The sequence below is a fragment of the Rhinopithecus roxellana genome, chromosome 14 (genome assembly GCF_007565055.1).
Source record: "Rhinopithecus roxellana isolate Shanxi Qingling chromosome 14, ASM756505v1, whole genome shotgun sequence".
Taxonomy (NCBI): Eukaryota; Metazoa; Chordata; class Mammalia; order Primates; family Cercopithecidae; genus Rhinopithecus; species Rhinopithecus roxellana.
This window is the reverse complement of record NC_044562.1, coordinates 61,149,279-61,171,678: the sequence shown is the minus strand read 5'-3', so window position 1 is coordinate 61,171,678 and position 22,400 is coordinate 61,149,279. Positions and strand designations below refer to the sequence as shown.

The window sequence follows — 22,400 nt, the reverse complement described above, 5'->3', positions numbered from 1 at the left end:
CTCCAAACAAATATGGCCCAAAGTGGACTAGTGAAGGTTTCACTCATGTAGAAATGTTAGCAGGATCACATCCTTGCGGAGGAACAGTGACCTGGGGGGCCCTTATCTGCAGTCCTGTTTGGTCTTAATTATTTATAGAGAAAAAAAAAAAGGTAGAAGTTTCAGCTATGAAATATGTCCTCTCAAGACTCAGAATTTAAAGTTCCAACAGCTTTGTTTGAATTATTTAATGTCACAACCTCAACTAATATTTCACTTAGATTGTTTCCCATGCATCTTTATATGGAGGAAATTAAGCAACAGAAAGAAGCTCCAAACGCAGCAGTGATCCTGTACTTCAGAGAAAAAACCCAGACAGACTCTTAGAGGGCCTTTGTGAAGTGACTGCCATGGGACCCCAGGAGGAAGCCCTCTCAATCTGCCCATCAACCCCAAGACTCCCAGCCATGCCCTCAGAGCCTGAGCGTTCTCAGGAATCGTATTTCATCACGGCTCCTCTGAGGAGTCAGGCAGCTGTGCGTTGCCTGCCTTTGCATTTGTATTTATAGCCACAGCTTTCCAGACGAGGGGTAATCAGAAAAGACTCCCTGTCGATATTGTTCAAGCCCAGACAAGGCCCAAGATGGCATAAACATGTGGTAGGAAAGAAGCTTCCAGGGGGCTGAGATGGGAGACGGGAGAGGAAACCACCCCAGCACGCACCCTCCGCCCCCTCACTCCCGAAGGCTGGCCTTGGGGCCATTCGTGCGTGCTCAGGCTACAGACACCAACAGTTTCCCATAAAAGTGTCACCAGTGACACATTTTGTTGGCTTGTTTCAATCCCTAGCCAGTGTCTGTATTGCATTTGTAAACTTTAAACTTTGGTATTGTTGCGAATTGAAAGCATAAGGGATTCATACCTAGTATTCCATCCATATGTATCTAAGTAACGTGATAATCCTGACAACTGGTGCCCACACAGGGTCGGACACCCAGGTCTGAGTGATGCTAATCCCCCCAGAGCAGTTGCTACTGTTGGAGAAATACAATTTTTTAAAAAACCCAAAATATTTTCATTACTCAGAAAATCTCTCCATAAGGGTAGCAAAGAAAGAAGACAGTTTTATTCTTGAACAAGCATCAAACCAGAGTATGGCACATGCCCCAGGCAATCCGCTTGAGAGATTGCAAAGACAGGAAGGGCTCTCAGCCCTTATGCAGCCCAGCAGGCCCAGCCCATTCTACACAGTTCTCAGCACAAGCCATTACCAGTCCTCACCAGTGAGAGGACCTGATGGCGCCTTTGATTGCAGTGTACATCCTCGCTCTAGCATCATAACCGGAGACCACTGTGTTGGCTTTAACCAGAAGAAAAGCAACCTTCTCACACATCTTTAAGATGGGAGCTAGTTTTGCAAACTGAAGCAAGGTGCCCACCCACGTTAGCCTTTTCACCCTCTCTTGGGCAGTGGGAGCTAGGATCATCGCCAGGGATGTTTCCATTTCAAAAACACAGTTCCCAGGTAGAGTTTTGAGACTGCAGAGAGGCTTTTTAGCCATTTTGAAGATTTAAATTTATTTGGAAAAAGCAGAGAAAGAAGCTCTGAAAGACAAAGGGGCAGTGGAAAATCTCTTCTCTATTTTCTTTCTTTTTTTTTGTCAGAGTCTTGCTCTTGACGCCCAGGCTGGAGTGCAATGGCATGATTTCAGCTCACTGCAACCTCCACCTCCCAGGTTCAAGCGATTCTCCTGCCTCAGCTTCCCAAGTAGCTGGGATTACAGGCACCCGCCACCACGCCTGGCTAATTTTTGTGTTTTAGTAGAGACAGGGTTTTGCCATGTTGGCCAGGCTGGTCTCAAACTCCTGACCTCGTGATCTGCCCCCGCCCCCCTCAGCCTCCCAAAGTGCTGGGATTACAGGCGTGAGCCACCACACCCAGCCTCTTCTCTATTTTCAGCAGGCAGAGTGAGCACCTGATTTTTCCAGTGTGTTTGCATTTGCCCCCACACCACTTGGGCACTCAGGAGTCGCCGAGGAGCTGCTGCATCTGCACGTGGGCTTGTCTGAAAGGGGCCCGGCGCTCCTGAAGCCGGGGTTGCATCATACTCATTGTGTCCATGCTGGTCACCTCCTCAGTGTGGGAGCCTGGACACAGCCAGGGCCTTGTCAGAAAGCAGCGTGCAGTCACCCTGAGCTCACTTCCCACTCTTCCCTGCTGGCCTCTCCCTGGCTCCCTGCCGCCCCCACCCACCTGTAGCTCCTGCCCACTTCCCGCAACCCCAACCTCCTCCATCCTGCTTCCAATTTCTCCCCGTGTGCGTTTTCCCCTCTCTTCCACTCTAGATGTGACATTTCCCAGTGATGGTGTCAGGCACTGGCTGGGGAGCTGTTACCCTCTCCTGAGTCCGCATGTGTGCCAAGCCCACTGCTTCCGGGAGACAGAGGCTGTGTGCCGAGGGCTGTCTCCCCAGGGTATTGATCTCTGCTTCTGCAGATGCTCAACAGGACCAGAGGGTGACTCAGTTACTAGTGGTCACTCAAGGCGTGGGCCGAGGTCTCACTGAAATCCTGGTGTTGACGTTTCTCAGCCAATCATGTCCTTTGGGGAGATTTGCCCACTCAAAGCCCTTGGTGCTGTGATGATTCAACTAATTACCAACCAAACAATACAAAAGCATCTTAACACCCCACCGCGCCACTTCCCTCTTTTAAAGCCAGGTGAGCTGTAAATGAGATAATGGCAGGAAAGATGCATCTGCTGAGCGAGGAAAAAAACTAGAAAATTGATTTCTCATGTCTCAGTCTGGGAGCTAATAGACTTTGGGTGACTCAAGAGTCTGGTGACTCAAGGGATGAGGAAGTTGTACTTCTGGTCCCTTTACGTTGTCACCTGAAGTGCCTTGCCTCCTAGCCTACTAGTGACCCAAGGCTCTTGCTAGCTTATGACTGTGTTTGATCACTGTAGCGTAATTAACTGATATCTTCCTGTGCTGCTCAGTACCGGCAGTGACAGTGGCTGTCCACAGTAATGACAGCATCACAACCTTCCAGATTCAGCTCCTTGTCCTGCTGGACTCGGCTCCTCTCTTGCCACTTTCACTGTCCTACTCTCCGCTCTTGGTTCTGCTCTAACATTTTGCTTGGTGTTGCAGAACTCTTGGTGTCAGAAATGGGTTTCACAGTTAACCTTCCCAGGCCATGTCATGGGTGGTGGCCTTAGCTCTCCTTCCACTTCTTGGGAATTTGGCGCTTCTGAGGTGGTGGGTGCCAGTGTCTTGCTGGTGGGAGTGCGCTGGGTCCTCTGCCCACTGTTTCTTTCCTTCTGCTACAGATCTTTGAGCTGAATAAGCGTATTTCAGCTGTGGAACGTCTGCTGACCCACCTGGAGAACACAGTTTTGCCTCCCTTGGCCAAGGTAACACCAGGGACTGGGCCAGGAGAAAGGGCCCCCACAGCTCCTTAAAGGAGGCTGAGGTGTGACATGGGCTTTTGGGAGAAGAGTTTCTTGAGATTTTGCTATTTGTAAGCTTAAGTTCTGTGTGCAGTTCTCAGAGAGTCAGGCGGTTCCCACCACATAGCCTGAGTGAAGTTGTCTGTCCCATCCAGGCCTGCCAGCACCCCTCATGCCCAGAACTTGAATGCAAGAGAACTTGGAGGGCACACAGGTGTAACAGCCTTCCCAGGGGACATAACTGGAGATGAGAGGAAACTTTCTTGGCCCTACAGCCTCTGAGATCTAGGCACCAAAGCAGGGTGGAGTCTCCTTCCGCACCGTGTTTGTGAATGTATCATCAGCACAGCTTAGTCTGCTATATGCTGCTATAACAAAATACCACAGACTGGGTAATTTATAATTAGCAGAAATGTATTTGGCTTATGGTTCTGGAAACTGGGAAGTCTAGGATTGGGGGTGGCATCTGGTGAGGGCCTTGTTGCTGTGTCACCACATGGCACATGGTGACAGAGGGCAGGAGAGACAGAAAGCAAGATGGAACTGAACTTGCTTTTTTTTTTTTTTTTTTTTTTTGAGACAGAGTCTCGCTCTATTGCCCAGGCTGGAGTGCAGTGGCCGGATCTCAGTTCACTGCAAGCTCCGCCTCCCGGGTTTACGCCATTCTCCTGCCTCAGCCTCCCGAGTAGCTGGGACTACAGGCACCCGCCACCTCGCCCAGCTGGTTTTTTGTATTTTTTAGTAGAGACGGGGTTTCACCATATTAGCCAGGATGGTTTCGATCTCCTGACCTCGTGATCCGCCCGTCTCGGCCTCCCAAAGTGCTGGGATTACAGGCTTGAGCCACCGCGCCCGGCCTGAACTTGCTTTAATAACAACCACCCTGGAATGAATAACAAATTCATTCTTTCGATAATGATATTAATCCATTCATGAAGGCAGAGTCCTCATGACCTAATCACCTCTCGAAGGTCCCACCTCTCAATACTATTGCACCAGGGATTGAGTTCCCAACCCATAAACTTTAGGGGACACATTCAAACCACAGCAGCACACCAAGACAACCTGATGGGGAGTACATAAAACAAACATGGCCTGCTGCAGGAGTGTGTGTGCATGTGTGTGTGTGTGCTTTTGTGGCTGGGAGACAGGCAGACAGACAGCCTGGGGGTGCAGAGGGAGTGGGGGACCCAGTCCTCCATTCTAGCTGAGCCACAGCCACACATCTAGCACCTGGGCACCGAGATAAGGAGATTCAGAAAATATGATTAAGTATTGAGTTTCTTTGACCACAAAGTTTGAGGATAGCCTTCTGGGCCACACAGACTCCAAAGGAAAGGGGTCAGCGCTCCAAAGTGGAGAATTTAAAGTTTCACTTACAGAGGCAGAAACAGAGACGTTTCTCAGTGTTGCAGCATTTTCCATACAAGGCCCATAATTGCATTGTAGCAATTCAGTAGGTTACAGCTTACTAATTCGGGGAAGATTGCTTTAACACTCCATGAGTAGGGGTAATGATCTTGAGAGGGGTCTCATCTCTGGCGCCACTCAGTCTTTCCTAATCGTCTACAGGGAAAAGCAGAAACTGAAGCTGCCTGCTACTTGACTCAGGCCACATAGCCACATCCCTCTCAAGGTTCCCAATCATTTGAAGTTCCCACAGCTTTAAGTTTGAATGATTTACCACAGGACACTCCTGTAGCACCCTAGGATTGCAGCTGCTCATTTTTCTTGGGGCCAGGGCTCCGGAGAAACAGATTTGGGTGAAGCTCAGGCTGAGGGCATGAGACCAAGTGGGAAGCAGAGCACACAGGCCCCAAGTTAGATCCCAAGGGCTACGCCTACACAGGCTCTGACCCCAGCCAGAGCAGAGGGAGACTGAGGCCCAGCCCACATGCCATGTGTCCAGCAGGGACCATAGCTGCCTTTGTCTGCAAGGGGATGGGTTACTGTGCTCTATGCTTTACGGGTGGCTAGGGCTAGGCTGACCATGTGCCATCATTTCATTTAATCCTGCAGTACCCCTGCAAAGTAGACATTTCTTTCCCTCATTTATAGATGAAGAAACTGAGGCCCAGGCTCTCATGAGTGAGACTCAGCCCATCACTGGCTGGAGAGCATCAGCTGAAAGCACAGGGAGGTTGGGGAGAGCGTGGCTTCCCGCGGGATACCTCTAGAAGGGCCCTCGCCTACGCTGGAGTCAGAGTGGCCCCAACGCAAGCTCCAGAGCCCATCGGACCCCATGGCCCATATCCAGCCATTCAGCCCCCAGGCCGCCCCCAGCCCCCTGCTATACACTGACCCAGGTCCCACTCGGGCCTCAGCTCTGCCTCTCAGGTAGACACTGGAGATCTGTCACTCACCTCCTTTACCCCTTTCCTGCCCAACTCCTTCCCCACCCTGCTGACCCCTCGGCAGCACTTGGGACCCACTGTCTGATAGCCTGCGTGGCCCTAACTCCAGCCCACCCAGAAACGAGTTACCCTTGCAGAGGGAAAGGGCAGCCACCATCACCGTGGCTCTTGCTGGTAGTTCCTGGCTTTGGCCTTTTGCTCATACAAATCTCAGCCCAGGGACTAGTAAGTCAGAAGTAACAGACTCCACATGGGACCTGCACTGCCCACACACTCCCCGCGAGGGGACACTGCTTACAGGAATGGCCCTCTGGGCCATCAAGGAGCTGGACCTGAGAGGCAGCCAGGCCCTCCACCTTGAGGGGGCTGGTTCTAGGGTGGCCAGTGTCCTGTTAGGGGCTCTCAGGGCTTGCACCTGGAAATTCCTGGCAAACAAGGACAAGTTAGTCGCCCTGGCTATGTCCCATCATGCTGGTTCAGGTCCCTGTCACACACGTATGTTCGTATGTTGTCATGTGTTTTCCATGCATACATGTGTATACGTGTGCATGTGTTGTGTGTGTAGGTTTGTGTATGTGTGTGTGTGTGTGAGTTTATTTACTGGCTTACAAAGTGAAGACAATCCCTGCCTCTCCCAGGCATCCACCGGCTTCCACCCCCACACCCCATCGCTCTGCTGCGTCCTGTCTGATGGGTGCTGGGCTTCCATTTCTCACGGGGATTCTGCAGTTTCTCAGCCCCATGCACTCTGGGACAAAGTTCAGCTCATATCAGGCTCAGTGGCGTTTACAGGCTGAATGTCACTCCCGATCTTTCCACCGAGGGCCTCTGTGATGTGGGGGCTTTGTCAGGAAAGTGGAGCCTCATAGAAAAGCATCCTGGCTAAAACATACAGCTTATTCATTGACTGAATCTAATTATCCCCTTGGTGTTCGTCTGTGAGACCCCAGGCAGCCAGCCCTGTCGATCTGTCTCAATAGGCTTCGTCTAAATAGAAAATTAAATGATCGTGGTAATATCCTCAGCTTGATGGGTGAGGGAGGGATCAATGCCACCCAGGGGCACCGTGGGCTGTGAGCAACTTCCTGGTGGAGGCGCCTGCCCTCCCTCCCTCCCAGTCCTCCAGTGTCAGTGGAGGTGACGGCTCCCAAAGGAAGGGACGAAGGGCGGCACTAAAATTCCCCAGGTGGCATCTCTGGGCGGCCCTCACCTCACATTTCAAAGTCAACTTCATGGGGCCAGGGGAAAGCCCTCGGAATGTGGGATGGATGAGTGAACGGACAGGTGTACAGACAGACAAGTGAATGGGCGCCGTCTTCCTGGCCATGTTGCTAACTTGTGTGACTTTATCACCTGGGAAGAGTCGGGAGACACAGGGAGCCACTCTGCTCCCAGCGCCATCTCCTGACGGTGGGAAGGTGGCCATGAACAAAGTCAACAAAAAAGCGGGCCTCGTGGGGTTTGCATTCCATTCAGAGGAGGCAGGAAACACGCAACTGCAGGAACAAGTTTCCCGCAGAAGTGCGGGGCTGCATCTGCTAAAGGGAACTCAGCATAGACAGGGTCACAGGGAAAAGGCCAACATGTTGCCATGCACATGAACACGGGGGTCCCATGAATGTGGGACTCGAAGCAGGGACAGATGACTGAGGTTTATACCCAAGGCGACAGGATGGATGGGGCTTGGGGCTTCCTGAGGGGTTGCAGTGGTGACAAGGTCACGGGAGGGGGAGGGGAGGAAGGGCTTCTGGTTATGGAGATAAAAATCTCTCAGGTAACCAGGAGCTGCCCTGGAAGAATCAGCAGCAGCCCATGCTGGCAACGTCCCCATCTGACGTGTCAGTGTCAGCCATCAGTGTCATTTTAAGACCGCTGGAGGGGGTCTCAGAGAAAGCCCATCTGTCTGGTGTTCAGCTCACCGCTATAGCTTTCCTCCACAGACAAAATCCACCCCCCCGACACACACACAAAGACAGGTTTTCTGAGCGATCCCATCTGCAACTTCTCTGAATAAACAGCTGGAAATATGTCCCAGAAGTCTATTCTGGGGTGGTGTATTTTGGTTTCCTTCGCAAACCAACAAGTGGAACATAGGTCAGGAGGTGGAGGAAGGTAGAGAGAAATAAGTCAAGGCAGAAAGTCCTTGGGGTGAGGGTGGCATTTCAACCAGGACAGTCAGGGCGCCCCACTAAGCGTGAGATTTGCCCAAAGAGCTGGCAGAGGTGCCGCTGTGTGGCTATCTAAGATCAAGTGTTGCAGCCCCTCCTAAGGTCCCAAGGAGGGAGCCGCTGCAGGAGACAGCCTGGCCAAGACGGGCAAGGCAGGGGCAGGCGGGGGAGCAGAGGCTGGAGCTGGACGTAGTGGCAGAGTCAGACAGAATGGAGTCTCCCAGGCCATGGTCCAGGCTCTGCCTTTTACTGTGGAAGGGATGGGGAGGCTTGAGCAGAAGACAGCTGGCTGAGGGCACAGGAGTTGCTCTGGCCGTCCTCCTGAGAACAGGTTGTGGAGGTGGGAGTGAGACAGCAGGGCCGGCTGGGAGAAGGCGGTGGTCGAACCGGATCGCAGCAAAGATGGTGCGAGGCAGACCGATCCTGGGGCCCTCGCGAAGGCAGAGCCAACAGGAATGGATACTTGGGACGAGAGAAAAAGAGGAGTCAGGATGTCTGCAAGGTTCTTGGCCTAAGCAAGCTTCAAAGAGTGGAGCTGCCTCAGCCAAAATGAGCGACGCTTTAAATCTCGTCACCTACCTTAGCACGGTGTTAGCTGTAAGAGGCAATTGGGATAATTTTGTGTTTTTATCACATAACTCTGTTACCTTCTCAAACCTGGCACCTAAAACTCTTCATGAAAGGCCAGCATCCACAACAGACAAAGCCTGCCCTTAACCTCCCTGCCTCCTGCCCACAGACAAGGTGGCCAGTGGAACTAGACCCTTTAAGGACTTTATATAGATTATTGAACTGAGTTTGTATGAGAACTTGCAGGTTAGATACTGCTATCACTACCATTTTAAAGCTAAGGGAACTGTGATGCAGAGGGGTTGAGTGACCTGCCGAGGGGTACACGGCCTGATGGGGAGCCACAAGGGAACTCGCAGTCCAGTGGCTGGTTTTATGTGATCAGGAGCCGTGTGCCACAGAGGAGTGTCCCACAGCAGCTGCTAAATGAATCCTTGGTCAGAGCGTGGGAAGAGCCCAGCCCCTGGAGCTGGACCCAACCAAGGCTGTCTGCATATTTCCCTGAGAGAGAGTGGGCAGAGATCTGTGAGTCCACACCCCTCTCTCCCCATCCCTAAAGTGAGGACATCAGCCTGGAATAAACAAGAGGCACCCTTAAATGGAAGGGATGAGAAGGGATAAAAACAGTGGGTCTTAGATAGCCAGGGGTGGTGGCCAGCTTTCCCTGGGAGCCCCCAGCCCTGCAGAGCCTGCTTCTGAGGTCTGGGACTGGGCCCCAGTGGGGCACGTTGGACAAGCCGGCAAGGTGAAGGGAGGCAGCTGAGCTCAGCAGAAACTCTAGGTGTGCTGGGCCCAGGCCCATCTCCCGGAGCCAGCCCTGGAGCTCCACGGCTCCAGATGACTAGCCGAATCCAAGCCCACTGGCCTGTTCTGTCAGGGTCTAGGTGCTGGAGTGCGCACGGAGGCTGATGTAGAGGAGGAGACCCTGAGGAAGAAGCTGGAGGAGCTGACCAGCAACGTCAGTGACCAGGGGACCTCATCCGAGGAGGAGGAGGCCAAGGATGAAAAGGCAGAGCCTGACAGGGGCAAATCAGTTGGGGCTGTCCCCCAGGCGGACCCAGAGGTGAGACTACCCTCCCAGGGGTCTCAGCAGGACCCTGCAGAGGTAGGGGCAGGGATGGACAGTCCCAGCTGGCCACCGCCCTCCCCAGGGAGGTAGCTACCCACAGGGGCACACCAAGGGCCCTTGATGGGTTCTGCAGCTGTGAAACCAGCTCCCAGGATTCAGAGAGGAGAGCAACGTCATGGCGAGTCCCCATCTGGGTGAGACCCCGCACTCCCTCCTGCTGCCGGTCAGCCTCCATCCTTCTCTTTCATAGGTGAGCATGGCTGCCCATCAAACCAACAGACAGGAAAAGAGCCCCCAGGGCCCTGGGGACCCCGTCCAGCACAACAGGACCACAGATGAGGAGCTGTCGGAGCTGGAGGACAGAGTGGCAGTGACGGCCTCAGAAGTCCAGCAGGCAGAGAGCGAGGTAGTCCAGAAGGCACAGGGGAGCACTGGGTTCCGCAAACACAGATGGTGACCACACCCAAGCACTGAACATCTGACAGCTCTAACCATCTGACAGCTCTCACCGAGCCCTCCCCATTGGCCCAGCATGCACAGCTCTGAAGGCCAAGCATGAACCTGGGGGTTTCTGTGGGACTCACCTGGCTCACCACCCACTGAGCCCCTTCCCTTTTTCCTGTTCAACTTGGTGAGGTACAGGCAGGGTTTCCACTAAGAAAAAGGTGCTGAACACACAATCCCTGACCCAGGATGGGGGCCTAGAAGCAGGCCTGGAATTTAGGACAGCCCCTGACCTCAGCACTGGACTGTGTCCCGAGGGCCATCTGTGAGTCTGAGTTGTGGCTGCAGAGCTTTAATCTGGGTCTGAAACCTATCAATAGTGCACAAAAGTCAAAGGGCAGAGCCAAAGCATTCAGGCCTCCCAGGGACAGCCAAGGTGACTTGGACTCTGCTCTGTCCTACCTGGAGACCTACAGAGAGGAGAAGTTCTGCCCCTCAGACTGTGGGGACAGCCAGCCCTTACGACCCTCCTCCACTTCCCTTCTCATCAGCAGGTGTCTGTCACTCCCTGAGGACAAAGAGCACGTCCCCTAGAGCTGTTCAAGGGGAATGAGTCAGGCTCTGGACTTTTCCTTCGTGTTTTCCTTCTTGCTTTGCAAATAAATGTAGCCCACATTGTGTAGGTCACGGAAGATCCAGCTGCGAGTGTCTTAGACCAAGCCCCTGCCTTCCTGCAGCTTGTGTTTTTAGTGGAAGGAGATAAACAGTAAACAAACAAGATCATTTGGGTTCATGAAAAGTGTGATTAAGACAGTCAGTGAAGATGAGCCCCTGGAGTGCTCGGGGCGGGGCGATTTAGATAAGGCAGTCAGGAGGGATACTAGGAAAGTGAGCCAACCTGGCAAATCCAGGGGACAGGAGTCAGGGTGGAGGCAGCAGCGTGTGCCAAAGCCCTGGGGTGGCGGTGAGCTTGGTGCGTGCAGGGATTAGCTGTGAAACCCTGAGACCAGGTCAGAGTGATGAAGGGAGAGTGTGAGGAGGGTGGACGGCAAAGGCCCCTGGGGGCCACTGGAAGGATCTGAATAGGGGGTGATGGGGCCTGGCTCTAATTTCCAGAAGCTGACCCTGGCTGCTGTGGGAGGAGGGGCCTAAGGAGGGAGGAGTGGAAGGGGGCTCAGGCAAGGATGATGCCGGTGGGGGTGGCCGACTGCTAGGTGAAGAGTGGCCACTACTGTCCTTGCCAATCACGGCCCCTCCTCCAGTCCCTCATGGGAGCCAGACTCCCTGAGACTCCAGAAAATGCCCCCCATCCTGCCTTCCTCCTGCCTGGGGTAACCCACAAGGAACACCCCCTTCTCACCAACCATGGAAGACAAACGCCAAGGGGACCACCAAGACAGGCATGTGGCTGGGACACCAATCTTAAGGGAAAACACAAGTAAAATTGTCTCCAGGAGTGAGCTGGGGGCAGCTGCTCTTCCTATCCATGACTTTGAGGCAGGACCTCGAGCGTCTGTCTGAGGGGCCGTCTGTCTGTCTGCTGTCGTCTCGCAGGTTTCAGACATCGAATCCAGGATTGCAGCCCTGAGGGCCGCGGGGCTCACGGTGAAGCCTTCAGGAAAGCCCCGGAGGAAGTCAAACCTCCCAGTGAGTAGGGGCACAGTGGTAAGTGGGGGGATGGTGGTGAGTGTGGGGGACAGTGGTGAGTGGGGGGACAGTGGTTAGTGGGGGGACAGTGGTTAGTGGGGGGACAGTGGTGAGTGGGGGGACAGTGGTGAGTGGGGGGACAGGGGTGAGTGGGGGCACAGTGGTTAGTGGGGGGAGAGTGGTGAGTGGGGGGACAGTGGTGAGTGGGGGGACAGTGGTGAGTGGGGGGACAGGGGTGAGTGGGGGCACAGTGGTGAGTGGGGGGAGAGTGGTGAGTGGGGGGACAGTGGTTAGTGGGGGGAGAGTGGTGAGTGGGGGGACAGTGGTGAGTGGGGGGACAGTGGTGAGTGGGGGCACAGTGATGAGTGGGCGGACAGGGGTTAGTGGGGGCACAGTGGTTAGTGGGGGGAGAGTGGTGAGTAGGGGCACAATGGTGAGTCGGGGGAGAGTGGTGAGTGAGGGGACAGGGTGAGTGGAAGGACAGTAGTGAGTGGGGGGACAGTGGTGAGGGGGGACAGTGGTGAGTGGGGGGACAGGGGTGAGTGGGGGCACAGTGGTTAGTGGGGGGAGAGTGGTGAGTGGGGGCACAGTGATGAGTGGGCGGACAGGGGTTAGTGGGGGCACAGTGGTTAGTGGGGGGACAGTGGTGAGTAGGGGCACAATGGTGAGTCGGGGGAGAGTGGTGAGTGAGGGGACAGGGTGAGTGGAAGGACAGTAGTGAGTGGGGGGACAGTGGTGAGGGGGGACAGTGGTGAGTGGGGGGACAGGGGTGAGTGGGGGCACAGTGGTTAGTGGGGGGAGAGTGGTGAGTGGGGGCACAGTGGTGAGTCGGGGGAGAGTGGTGAGTGAGGGGACAGGGTGAGTGGAAGGACAGTAGTGAGTGGGGGGGACAGTGGTGAGGGGGTAACAGTGGTGAGTGGGGGGAGAGTGGTGAGTGGGGGGACGGGGTGAGTGGGGGCACAGTGGTAAGTGGCGGCACAGTGGTTAGTGGGGGGAGAGTGGTGAGTGGGGGCACAGTGGTGAGTGGGGGAAGAGTGGTGAGTGGGGGCACAGTGGTGAGTGGGGGGAGAGTGGTGAGTGGGGACAGTGGTGAGTGGGGGGACAATAGTGAGTGGGGCACAGTGGTGTGTGCGGGGGGGGACAGTGGTAAGTGGAGACAGTGGTAACTGGGGGTGTAGCAGGACAAGCCGCAGACAAAACCCCTCAGACACCGAGTTAAAGAAGGAAGGGCTTTATTCGGCTGAGAGCTTCGGCTAGACTCACAAATCCAACAACCGAGCTCTCCGAGTGAGCAATTCCTGTCCCTTTCAAGGGCTTATAACTCTGAGAGGTTCCGTGTGAGAGGGTCATGATCGATTGAGCAAGCAGGGGGTACACGACTGGGGGCTGCATGCACCGGTAATCAGATCAGAACAGAACAGGACAGGGATTTTCATAGTGCTTTTCCATACAATGTCTGGAATCTATAGATAACATAACCGGTTAGGTCAGGCGTCTATCTTTAACCAGACTCAGGGCACAGCGCTGGGCTGTCTGCCTGTGGATTTCATTTCTGCCTTTTAGTTTTTACTTCTTTCTTTGGAGGCAGAAACTGGGCATAAGACAATATGAGGGGTGGTCTCCTCCCTTAGGGGGACAGTGGTGAGTGGGGGGACAGTGGTGAGTGGGGGGACAGTGGTGAGTGGGGACAGTGGTGAGTGGGGGGACAGTGGTGAGTGGGGACAGTGGTGAGTGGGGGCACAGCAACCTCAGTTGAGTTGGTGCCCCCCGAGGCCTCCCCACAGCACACATGCCACCAGGGGCCTGACAGCAGGATCCTGGCCCCCTCACCTCCTTTCCCGTGAACATCCGGCCCGAGTTTCCTCATAGCCAGTTACTCAACTGTAATTTGTTGGGGTTCATTTTTGTTTATTATTTGCTGTTTCTACCAAAAGCTCTTTCTGAGGGGACCTGAGCCCCTGCTCTGAGGATCTGAAAGACACACACACTCACAGTGTAAAATCCAAAAGGAGCCACCTGGATCACGTTGCCTCACGTTGAAAGCCTTAGTCCGCTGCAACGTGAAGATGGATGTGACTGGAAGGGATGGCGCGGGAGACTCACATCAGAGGAGTTGCTCATGTTAGGCCAACATCCTCCTCTCCTGATCCCATTCAGGAATCTTCAGACAAAACCACCCTGATGAGGACATTTGGCAAAAGAATGGAAGATGTCCTTAGGAGAGTCCCAGACAGGGTCATGATGGAAAACCCAGGATGCCCAGTTAGCTTGAAATTTCGGATGAACAATAATCTAGTAAAAGTATACCCCCATGCAACATTTGGGACTTACACTAAAAAAGTTAGCTGTTGATCTTGTGAACGCAAAATATCTGAGACAGGTCTCAGTCAACTGAGAAAGTTTATTTTGCCGAAGTTAAGGACACACCCATGACACAGCCTCAGAAAGTCCTAAGACTTGTGCCAAGGTGGTTGGGGGTATAGTTTGCTTTTATCGTCTTAGGGGGACATGAGACATCAATCAGTATGTGGAAGATGTACCTTGGTTCGATCCAGTAAGGTGGGACAACTCTTAAGTGGGGGCTTCCCAGTTATGAGTAGGTAAGAGGCAACAGGTTGCATTATTTTGAGTTCTTGATCAGCCTTCCACTGAATACACAACTTAGTCTGGCTCAGTGAGTCTGCGTTTTTACTTAGGCAATAGGGGAGAGGGAGCAATCAGATCTGCAGGTGAGCTTCAGAGGGATGACTTGGAATAGAATGGGAGGCAGGTTTGCCCTAAGCAGTTCCCAGCTTGACTTTTCCCTTTAGCTTAGTGTTTGTGGAGTCCCAAGATTTATTTTCTCTTCACAATCTGAAATTCAAACTCCCTGGGTATGCTGCTTTTTAATTTGCACACTCTGGCAGCCCTAGTCCCAGAGCCCCGTAGCGGCATACTGGAGGTGGCTGTGCAGTCCCAGCGTCCCCGACCGAGCGTGCATAGACAGCATCCATCCTTACATCCAGCTGACACATGCCCATGCTCCTCCCTGTGGACGGAGGTTAAACAATAACATAAAGTTTCTTCTTTGTCCTCTAGATATTTCTCCCTCGAGCGGCTGGGAAACTTGGCAAGAGACCAGAGGACCCAAATGCAGACCCTTCAAGTGAGGCCAAGGTATGTGTTACTCCATCCAAGCCCAGACACCGCACGAAGGTGGAGGACTGCACCGCTTTCCAGCAGTGTGGCAAGTCCACGGGGTGGCGGAGCTCCTATGTCTGCAAAGCCGCCCACACAGCTGCCAGAACGCCGTGGCAACTCCCGTGGGTTGGCTTCCTCGGTGGCACACACTGAGCTGGGTTTGTGTAGATGCATTTGTTGAAAATCCAAGAAAGCCCAGTAGGGGAGTGGGAAAGTGAGACGGGAAAGGAAGGAAGCAAGCATCTGACATGAAGCAAACCCACACAGGCTGACTGTGGCTCAGTCCTCCTGGGGGCTCTGGAGACCATGCAGTTCACACCCCAGAGTTAATTCTGTGTAGGAGCAAGGCCACCAGCACTTATCCCTTCCACACCCGTCAGTCCTGAGTAAGGGCCAGGCCCTGGGCCACACACATTCCCAGGCACTTCTGCCCTTCCCTGAACAGGCACAGCGGGCCCATGGCCTGGGGACTGCCTCCATCTGGGAGACGAAGGCGCTGGCTGCCAAAGGTGGAAACACCCAGGAGCCAGTGCGCTCAAAATGGCACAAGGACTTGTGGGGGTGTGAGCGGGACCCACAGATGGCAATGCACAGAGGGCAGAGCCAGCCTGGGAGGGAGGAGCTCCCTGCGTTTAGGTGGAGTGGTCAGGAATAGGATGAGGGGTGCCATGGCCAGCGCCCCAGGAGGAACGGGCTTCAGCGTCAGGCCCTACCTGCAGCCCAGCACCGCAGGGAGCCTCGAGGAACACCTAGCCACTCCTCATCACAACCCTGGCAGTTCCTCACAGTGACACACAGTGTTTTCAAAAGTCCATCTTTCCACATGCTGTTTACAGCACCCAGCGGCTAGGCAGTGCTATTAACCCTGTTGTACTGATGAACAAACCAGCCAGCTCAGGGCAGTGGGTGAGCCTGATCCAGATCACAGACAGGAAGTGACAGCAGGGTCTCAGCCCAGGCCATGCCTGACACCCACGCTCTTCTCTGGGTGGGGTGGGGGGGTCGCTTCCACCTTTGTCCCCAGAAGCCCGGCCTGACAGCTTCTGCAGCACCTCTGGGAGCCACCCACAAACCCAGCCAGGCAAAATCCCAGGGTGCCAGACACCAGGAGAAATTTCTAGGGGAATTAGGCCATTTGGCTGTCTCTTCACTTCCCTGAAAAGCCAAACAGAGAATGGATTTCTTATCGCATCGTAGCAAGGTAATCAACTGGAAAAGAGACAGGAGGAGAGGTGTGAGGACCAACAGTCACGGGGACCTGGGAATCGTATTAGACACAATTGATCTTCCAGTGTCCTTGTAAAGAGAGCTACAGGCCCACTTTACAGAGGAGGAGACCAAGGTTCAGAGAGGATAAGAAGTGAATTAGCCGGGCACAGTGGCTCACACCTGTAATCCCAGCACTTTGGGAGGCTGAGGCAGGCGGATCATGAGGTCAGGAGATGGAGACCATCCTGGCTAACATGGTGAAACCCCATCTCTACTAAAAATACCAAAAACAAAATTAGCCGGGCGTGGTAGCGGGCGCCTGTAGTCCCAGCTACTCAGGAGGCTGAGGCAAGAGAATGGCATGAACCCAGGAGGCGGAGCTTGCAGTGAGCCAAGATCGCACCACTGCACTCCAGCCTAGGTGACAGAGCGAGACTCCATCTCAAACAAAAAAGAAGTGAATTAATTTGCCCATGTCACACAGTGGTAAGGGGGTAGTGCTGGGATCTGAACCAGACCTGCAGGGCAGAAACTTATACTCCTTCTGCCATACCACCCAAATGTTGCAGCTCCCCCAAAGCTGAGCATCTCTTATTTCAGGCATTTAGTGCTTAATATATTGAAAATGTCCATTCTAATGTTGCTAAAAGTTCAAATATTGCTAGAGAGCAGAAAACAGTGAGCCTGGTTAATTAGAAGCTGGAAGAGCAATAAGAAATCAAAAATTAGTTCACAATTCCCAGACATCACAATTGGATGAAGACTGGAGACATTCTGTTTCTTCTAGGCAATGGCTGTGCCCTATCTTCTGAGAAGAAAGTTCAGTAATTCCCTGAAAATTCCAGGTAAGAGCCCTCTGCTCCCCGCACCCCCATGAGCCTGGGAAATGAGCTCCAGGGAGGAAAATGGCCCGTCGCAGCTTCTGTGTGTTTCTTCATCATCTGTGGGACATATCTCATGTCCTGACTCCCAAAACTTGTTCCCAGTGCCGCTTGGGTCACCCTCAGGACCCAGCACGTTGGTGCTCCAGACAGCTGGAACTTGCTGCTTTAAGCGTGCAAAGGCGGCCCTGGTGACAGCGGTGATGCTGGTGGTGTCTCCATGTTTTTCTACATAAATTGTCCTAACATGGTACACAGTTCCTGGCCTTCTTACAGAAAGTGCGGGTCATCATTTAGCCTTCCTTGAAGGCTTGGTGGTGACAGGGACATTAGCTTTGTCCTGGACTAATGGGATGTGAGGCCTCCCCAGCACGTGGTTGGGCTCTTGGGGTATCTGTGTGCTCATTTCATTCACTCAACTTGTGACCCAACCACTGCTCACCGGAGGCTGGCAGCTCCTCTCCCCGTTCAGAGCCCCGTCCCTCTGCTGTCAAGCTGTTTCAGGCCCCCAAGCATTGTTGCATTGATCTGTTGTCCCTGTTTTCTGAGCTGTGTCCTCACACACACCATCGTTCAAACTCTGCCACAGCTGCAGTCCTAGCAGACAGCGTGTGTCCCTCCTCTGCTCACAAGCAACCCTTGGCTCCCAGCTGCCTGCAGAATGAAGTGGGATTTCTTAGCATAGCCCTGCAGACTTTGGCCATTTGTCGTACACTGGAGTCAGCCGGCCCTGTACTACACCCACCCAAGCATGCACTTCCTTCCCATGCGTGGAACAACACACAGCAGACGCTGGTTTCAGAGTGCGCCACACAAGCACATGCCTCCACACCTGGGTGCACTCCCTCCCTGCCCATCTCTGTCCTGTGAAGTCCTCCGGGGCCAAGTATGAAGCATCTCCCCTGGGGCTCTCCACCACCTCCCTGCAACACCCAGCACATCGATCCCTCTTTCCAGTCAGCTCACTCCTTGGTCAGTCAGCCACCCCACGTCCATGCCAGATCGCTCTTTGCACCCCCTGAGCTCCCAGCACACATTCTGGTCAATCCTGGGATGGAGCTGGTACCCAAGGCCCTTTGGGGCTAATCCCAGATTCAGGATCACCAGCCAGGAGAGTGACTTTGCCAGAGATGACCCGCTAAGGAGTGGCCAGCAGGGGCTCCTGGAGATCCACGTGCTGGCTCTGAGGGGAGTTTCCAGCACGTCTCGTGGGCTGAAATCCAGGTGGAGATTCTTGTTTTGTTTTGTTTTGTTGAGACAGAGTCTCACTCTGTGGCCCAGTCTGGAGTGCAATGGTGTGATCTCAGCTTACTGCAACCTCCGCCTCCCAGATTCAAGTGATTCTCCTGCCTCCGCCTCGCGAGTAGCTGGGATTACAAGTGCCCGCCACCATGCCTGGCTAATTTTGTATTTTTAGTACAGATGGGGTTTCACCATGTTGGCCAAGCTGGTCTCGAACTCCTGACGTCAGGTGATCCACCCACCTTGGCCTCCCAAAGTGCTGGGATTACAGGTGGGAGCCACCATGCCCGGCTGAGAGGTTCATGTTTATAGCAGGAGGACAAAGGGTGATTCCTTGCATCTCTGTATGAATGGTTTCGTGAAGGGTAGACTCTGTCCTATCCAAAGACCTCACTCATGTCCAGTCCAAGGCCAGAATAGCTCACCCCTGGCCCCCTGATAGCTCACAGGCATTTCGGGGTCTGAACGGCAAAGTTGAGGCCTGACCTTCACATGTCTCCCAGCCATCATCACTACCCTCTGCCAAGGGTGGCCAAGGGGGCTTTTCACTGTCCACAGAGGCCAGCCCCATGCACTGGCAGGTCCTTGGGCCTCCATCCCAGGGTCTGCGGGGCCTCATGTGACTTCACTCCTCAGGAGTCATGATCCCTCAAGTTAGGTGATTCCCTCCACAGAGGTTAGTCCTGGAGCAGGGATGGAGGGTCGGCAGGCCAGGCCAGATGACCCTGCAGAGAGAACAGCACAACAGGAGTATGCTGCTGAGCCAACTCCCAAAAGAGGAAAGGGACAGAGGCCTGGCTTGTAGCATGCGCCAGTTTCTGTGGCGTAAATGTTCCCATCCTGGCTGATCGCAAGTTCCCAGCTAATGTCACCGAGCGTGCGGTCAGGAAGAGGTGCACACAGTCAGCTCTCAGGAGCCCTGGCAACTGGCTCCAGTCAGGCAGGCCACAGAAGACATGCAAAAGTGAAGAAGGGCCTGCACCAGCCACCTGAACACCAACACTCAACTAGGATGTGAGGCCAGATGCCCCCAGTTACACAGCCACGGCCCCAGGAGGGGCCCCTGTGATGAGGGTCAGAGTCTGAGACCCCTTGGGCTGTTGCCATGTCACAAAGGAAAGGCAAGGAATCCGGGTATGGTGGCTCACACCTATAATCCCAGCATTTCAGGAGGCCGAGGTGGGCGGATCACTTGGGGTCAGGAGTTCAAGACCAGCCTGGCCAACATGGTGAAACCCCATCTCTACTAAAAAATACAAAAATTAGCCAGGCATGGTGGTGCACACCTGTAGTCCCAGCTACTTGGGAGGCTGAGGCAGGAGAATCACTTGAACCTCAGAGGCGGAGGTTGCAGTGAGCTAAGATTGCGCCACTGCACTCCAGCCTGGGTGACAGAGCAAGACTTTGTCTCAAAGAAAAAGAAAAGAAAAGAAAAGGAAAAAGAAAAGACAGACCGCACACCAGTGCAGTGCAACAGGCCTTTCTGCTGTTTCATTAGTGTGAGGATTTCTGGGGCCACAGTACATTACATTAATTACACAGTACATTAATGCCTGCACAGTACATTAATGCACAGTACATTAATGCCTGCTCCAAAGCAAAGGAGAAAGAAGTTGGCAAAACTGTTTATTTCCATGAAACCTGAAATGTAAATGCCTTGTTAAAAATATGTGATATGGAAACTTCTTAAAAGGGGATATGTCCATTTTTATTCTACCTTTTAAATGTCTGAGGAGGCCAAGGCACTTGTTTGGGCTAGGTATGTGGTTGATAAAGCACCATCCCTCTCCCTGTTTTCCCCAAAGGCAAAGATGATGATTCTTTTGATTGGAAATCAGTGTACCGAGGCTCGCTGACACAGAGAAACCCCAACGGGAGGAAAGGAATGGCCAGCCACACCTTCGCGGTAAAGTTTTCTCTCATTCTCTGAGGAGTTTTTAAAATTCAGTGACCCGTCAGATTTATGTGTTAATATTAAGTCTTCAGAGCAAAGAAAATGGAGATAAACAAAACAAGGATTCAGACCAGAGAATCAAAGCAAAAAGTAAAGTCTTTGCCAACGAGGGCTTGAACATCTAAATACTCTGAAATTAGAATAATATCTTCTTGTGTTTTAGAGCTTTAAATTTTCAAATACTTGCTGTCCACACACCCCATTGGATGAGGACCTGTGTCATTGACCCAAATTTATAGCTAAGAAAACAGAGGCAGAGAGAGGCTAAGTAAAAAACTCCAAGGGAGTTCACCTAATATTGTGAAGAACGTAAACCCAGCGTTTGACCAACTTGTCCATGTGTGTATGTGTGTGGCTGCGTTCACTCCTGTGTGCATTTGTGTGTACTGTGTGCATGCCTGTGTGTTTGTGAACACCCATGTGTGTGTACCTGCTTACACACCCAAGTGTGTGTGTTACCACAACGAAAGCACAGATTTATTGAAAAGGATGTTCATTCCACAGAGTGGGAACAGGCTAGAGCCAGTGGCTCAGGAGCCTGGTTACAGCATTTTGTGGACTTTAAGTGCCCTCCAGAGGTTTCCCATTGGTTACTTGGTTATACCCTATGCAAATGAAGGAGTGGACCCAATCAATGTGATCGGTCGCAGGAGGCAACCAATCGGAGACTGAAGGGAAGTTACAAATTTACACATGAAGACTTGGCCGATGACTAGTCTGATTGGTTGTGGGAGGGGACCAATCCGAGGTACTTTCCATTTTCATCTGCCATGCAGAGGAAAGGGGGCATAGCAAAGGGAGTAGCTGCTGGACTTTTTGTTCCTCGGGTGTGGAGAGGTGGGGTTTTCATTTTGATTCAGTTCTAGGAAGTTAGCACGAATTGGCCTTACGTTCCCTGCCTCCAGACCCTATTTTCTTGCCCCACTTGCATGTGTGCCCAAATGTATAATCTAAGTTTGTGTCTACTGATGTGCACATCCATGTACACACTTGTATATTTGTATGTACATGCCCATGTGTGTCTGTGTTACATGCCTGTGTGTGTTTGTACTTTACAGAAACCTGTGGGCTACACGCCCATGTGTGTCTGTGTTACATGCCTGTGTGTGTTTGTACTTTACAGAAGCCTGTGGTGGCCCACCAGCCCTAACAGGGGACAGGACAGAGCAACAGAGGAGCCCTGCACTCTTTTCCCTCCACCACGGCCATCCTTTCCCTCATTGGCTCTGCGCTTACCACTGTACACAGTCACCATCCCAGTGAGAAACAAGGAGCACCCTCCACGTGGACTCCCCTTGCAAGGGGACAGCGACATTCAGTCCTGCACTGCTCATTTGGGTTTACTGATGACTCCTGGCCACCCTACCAGCCCCTCTGATCTGTGAGAAACAGCTAAGCTGCTGTGACTTTCCTTTAGGACAATGTTGTGTAAACCTTTGAAGGACACACAGAAGACCTTTATACTGTGATCTTTTACCCCTTTCACTCTTGGCTTTCTTATGTTGCTTTCATGAATGAAATGGAAAAAAGATGACTCAGTCAAGGCACCAACCATATGTGTATTCTTGATGGTCTGTATCGGGGTGTGAGCAGATGTATGCTTATTTCTTGTGGGTGTGATTGGAAATTAGGCATCCAGACAAGTGACTGAACTAATGACCTGCTGAATACTGAGGGAGGAATAGACACCCCAGCCCCCACACTACGTGCACTCACTCTGCAAGTTCCCATGTGATCTGTAGACCAGGGGAAATTACACTGTGGTCAAGGGCAGAGCCTGCACATGGCAGCAAGTGAGCATCTGATACATGCTCAGATGCTAGTGCAGAAAGCCTGCTGGGAGAGGGAGAGATGGCAGGCAGAGATCCAGATGGGCAGGGAAGAGGTCTGGTTCTAGCCTGGCTCTGCCACTCACCGCAACAGATCCAGTGGGGCAGAGGACAGAGGGTCACAACCAATGAGGAATGCCTGCCAAGGATGGGGGTGCAGAGGCCACAGGTCAGCTTGCCACTCGCTCCTTGGTTACATAGATGATCTCCCCTCAGATAGCCTGGGATTCGGAGTTATTTCCTAATATCTGTGTGTCCCATCCAGTTTTAAGCAGAGCCCTCCGAGACTCCCCAAAGCTGCCTTTGAACATCCTAACAGTAATCACATCTCACCCTCCCTGAGGTTCACCCTAGATAGGACCCAATGGCTGCACTGTTTTTGTCAGAGGGGTGCTGAGAGGAGTGACTTCCTTCAGAATC

The 22,400-nt window shown here is 53.0% G+C and overlaps 1 protein-coding gene across 1 annotated transcript in view; it reads left to right on the top strand.

Moving 5' to 3' along the window:
- The window catches only part of MLPH (melanophilin), a 66,215-nt gene extending 44,513 nt beyond the window's left edge, over positions 1–21,702 (top strand). Inside the window, 8 exon segments of the mRNA XM_010357931.2 lie at positions 3,314–3,397; positions 9,403–9,588; positions 9,845–10,000; positions 11,593–11,685; positions 14,764–14,841; positions 16,862–16,919; positions 20,003–20,103; positions 21,275–21,702. Coding sequence (XP_010356233.2) covers positions 3,314–3,397; positions 9,403–9,588; positions 9,845–10,000; positions 11,593–11,685; positions 14,764–14,841; positions 16,862–16,919; positions 20,003–20,103; positions 21,275–21,301 — 783 coding nt within the window. The 3' untranslated portion in view covers positions 21,302–21,702.
- Positions 21,703–22,400: the final 698 nt, after the last annotated feature.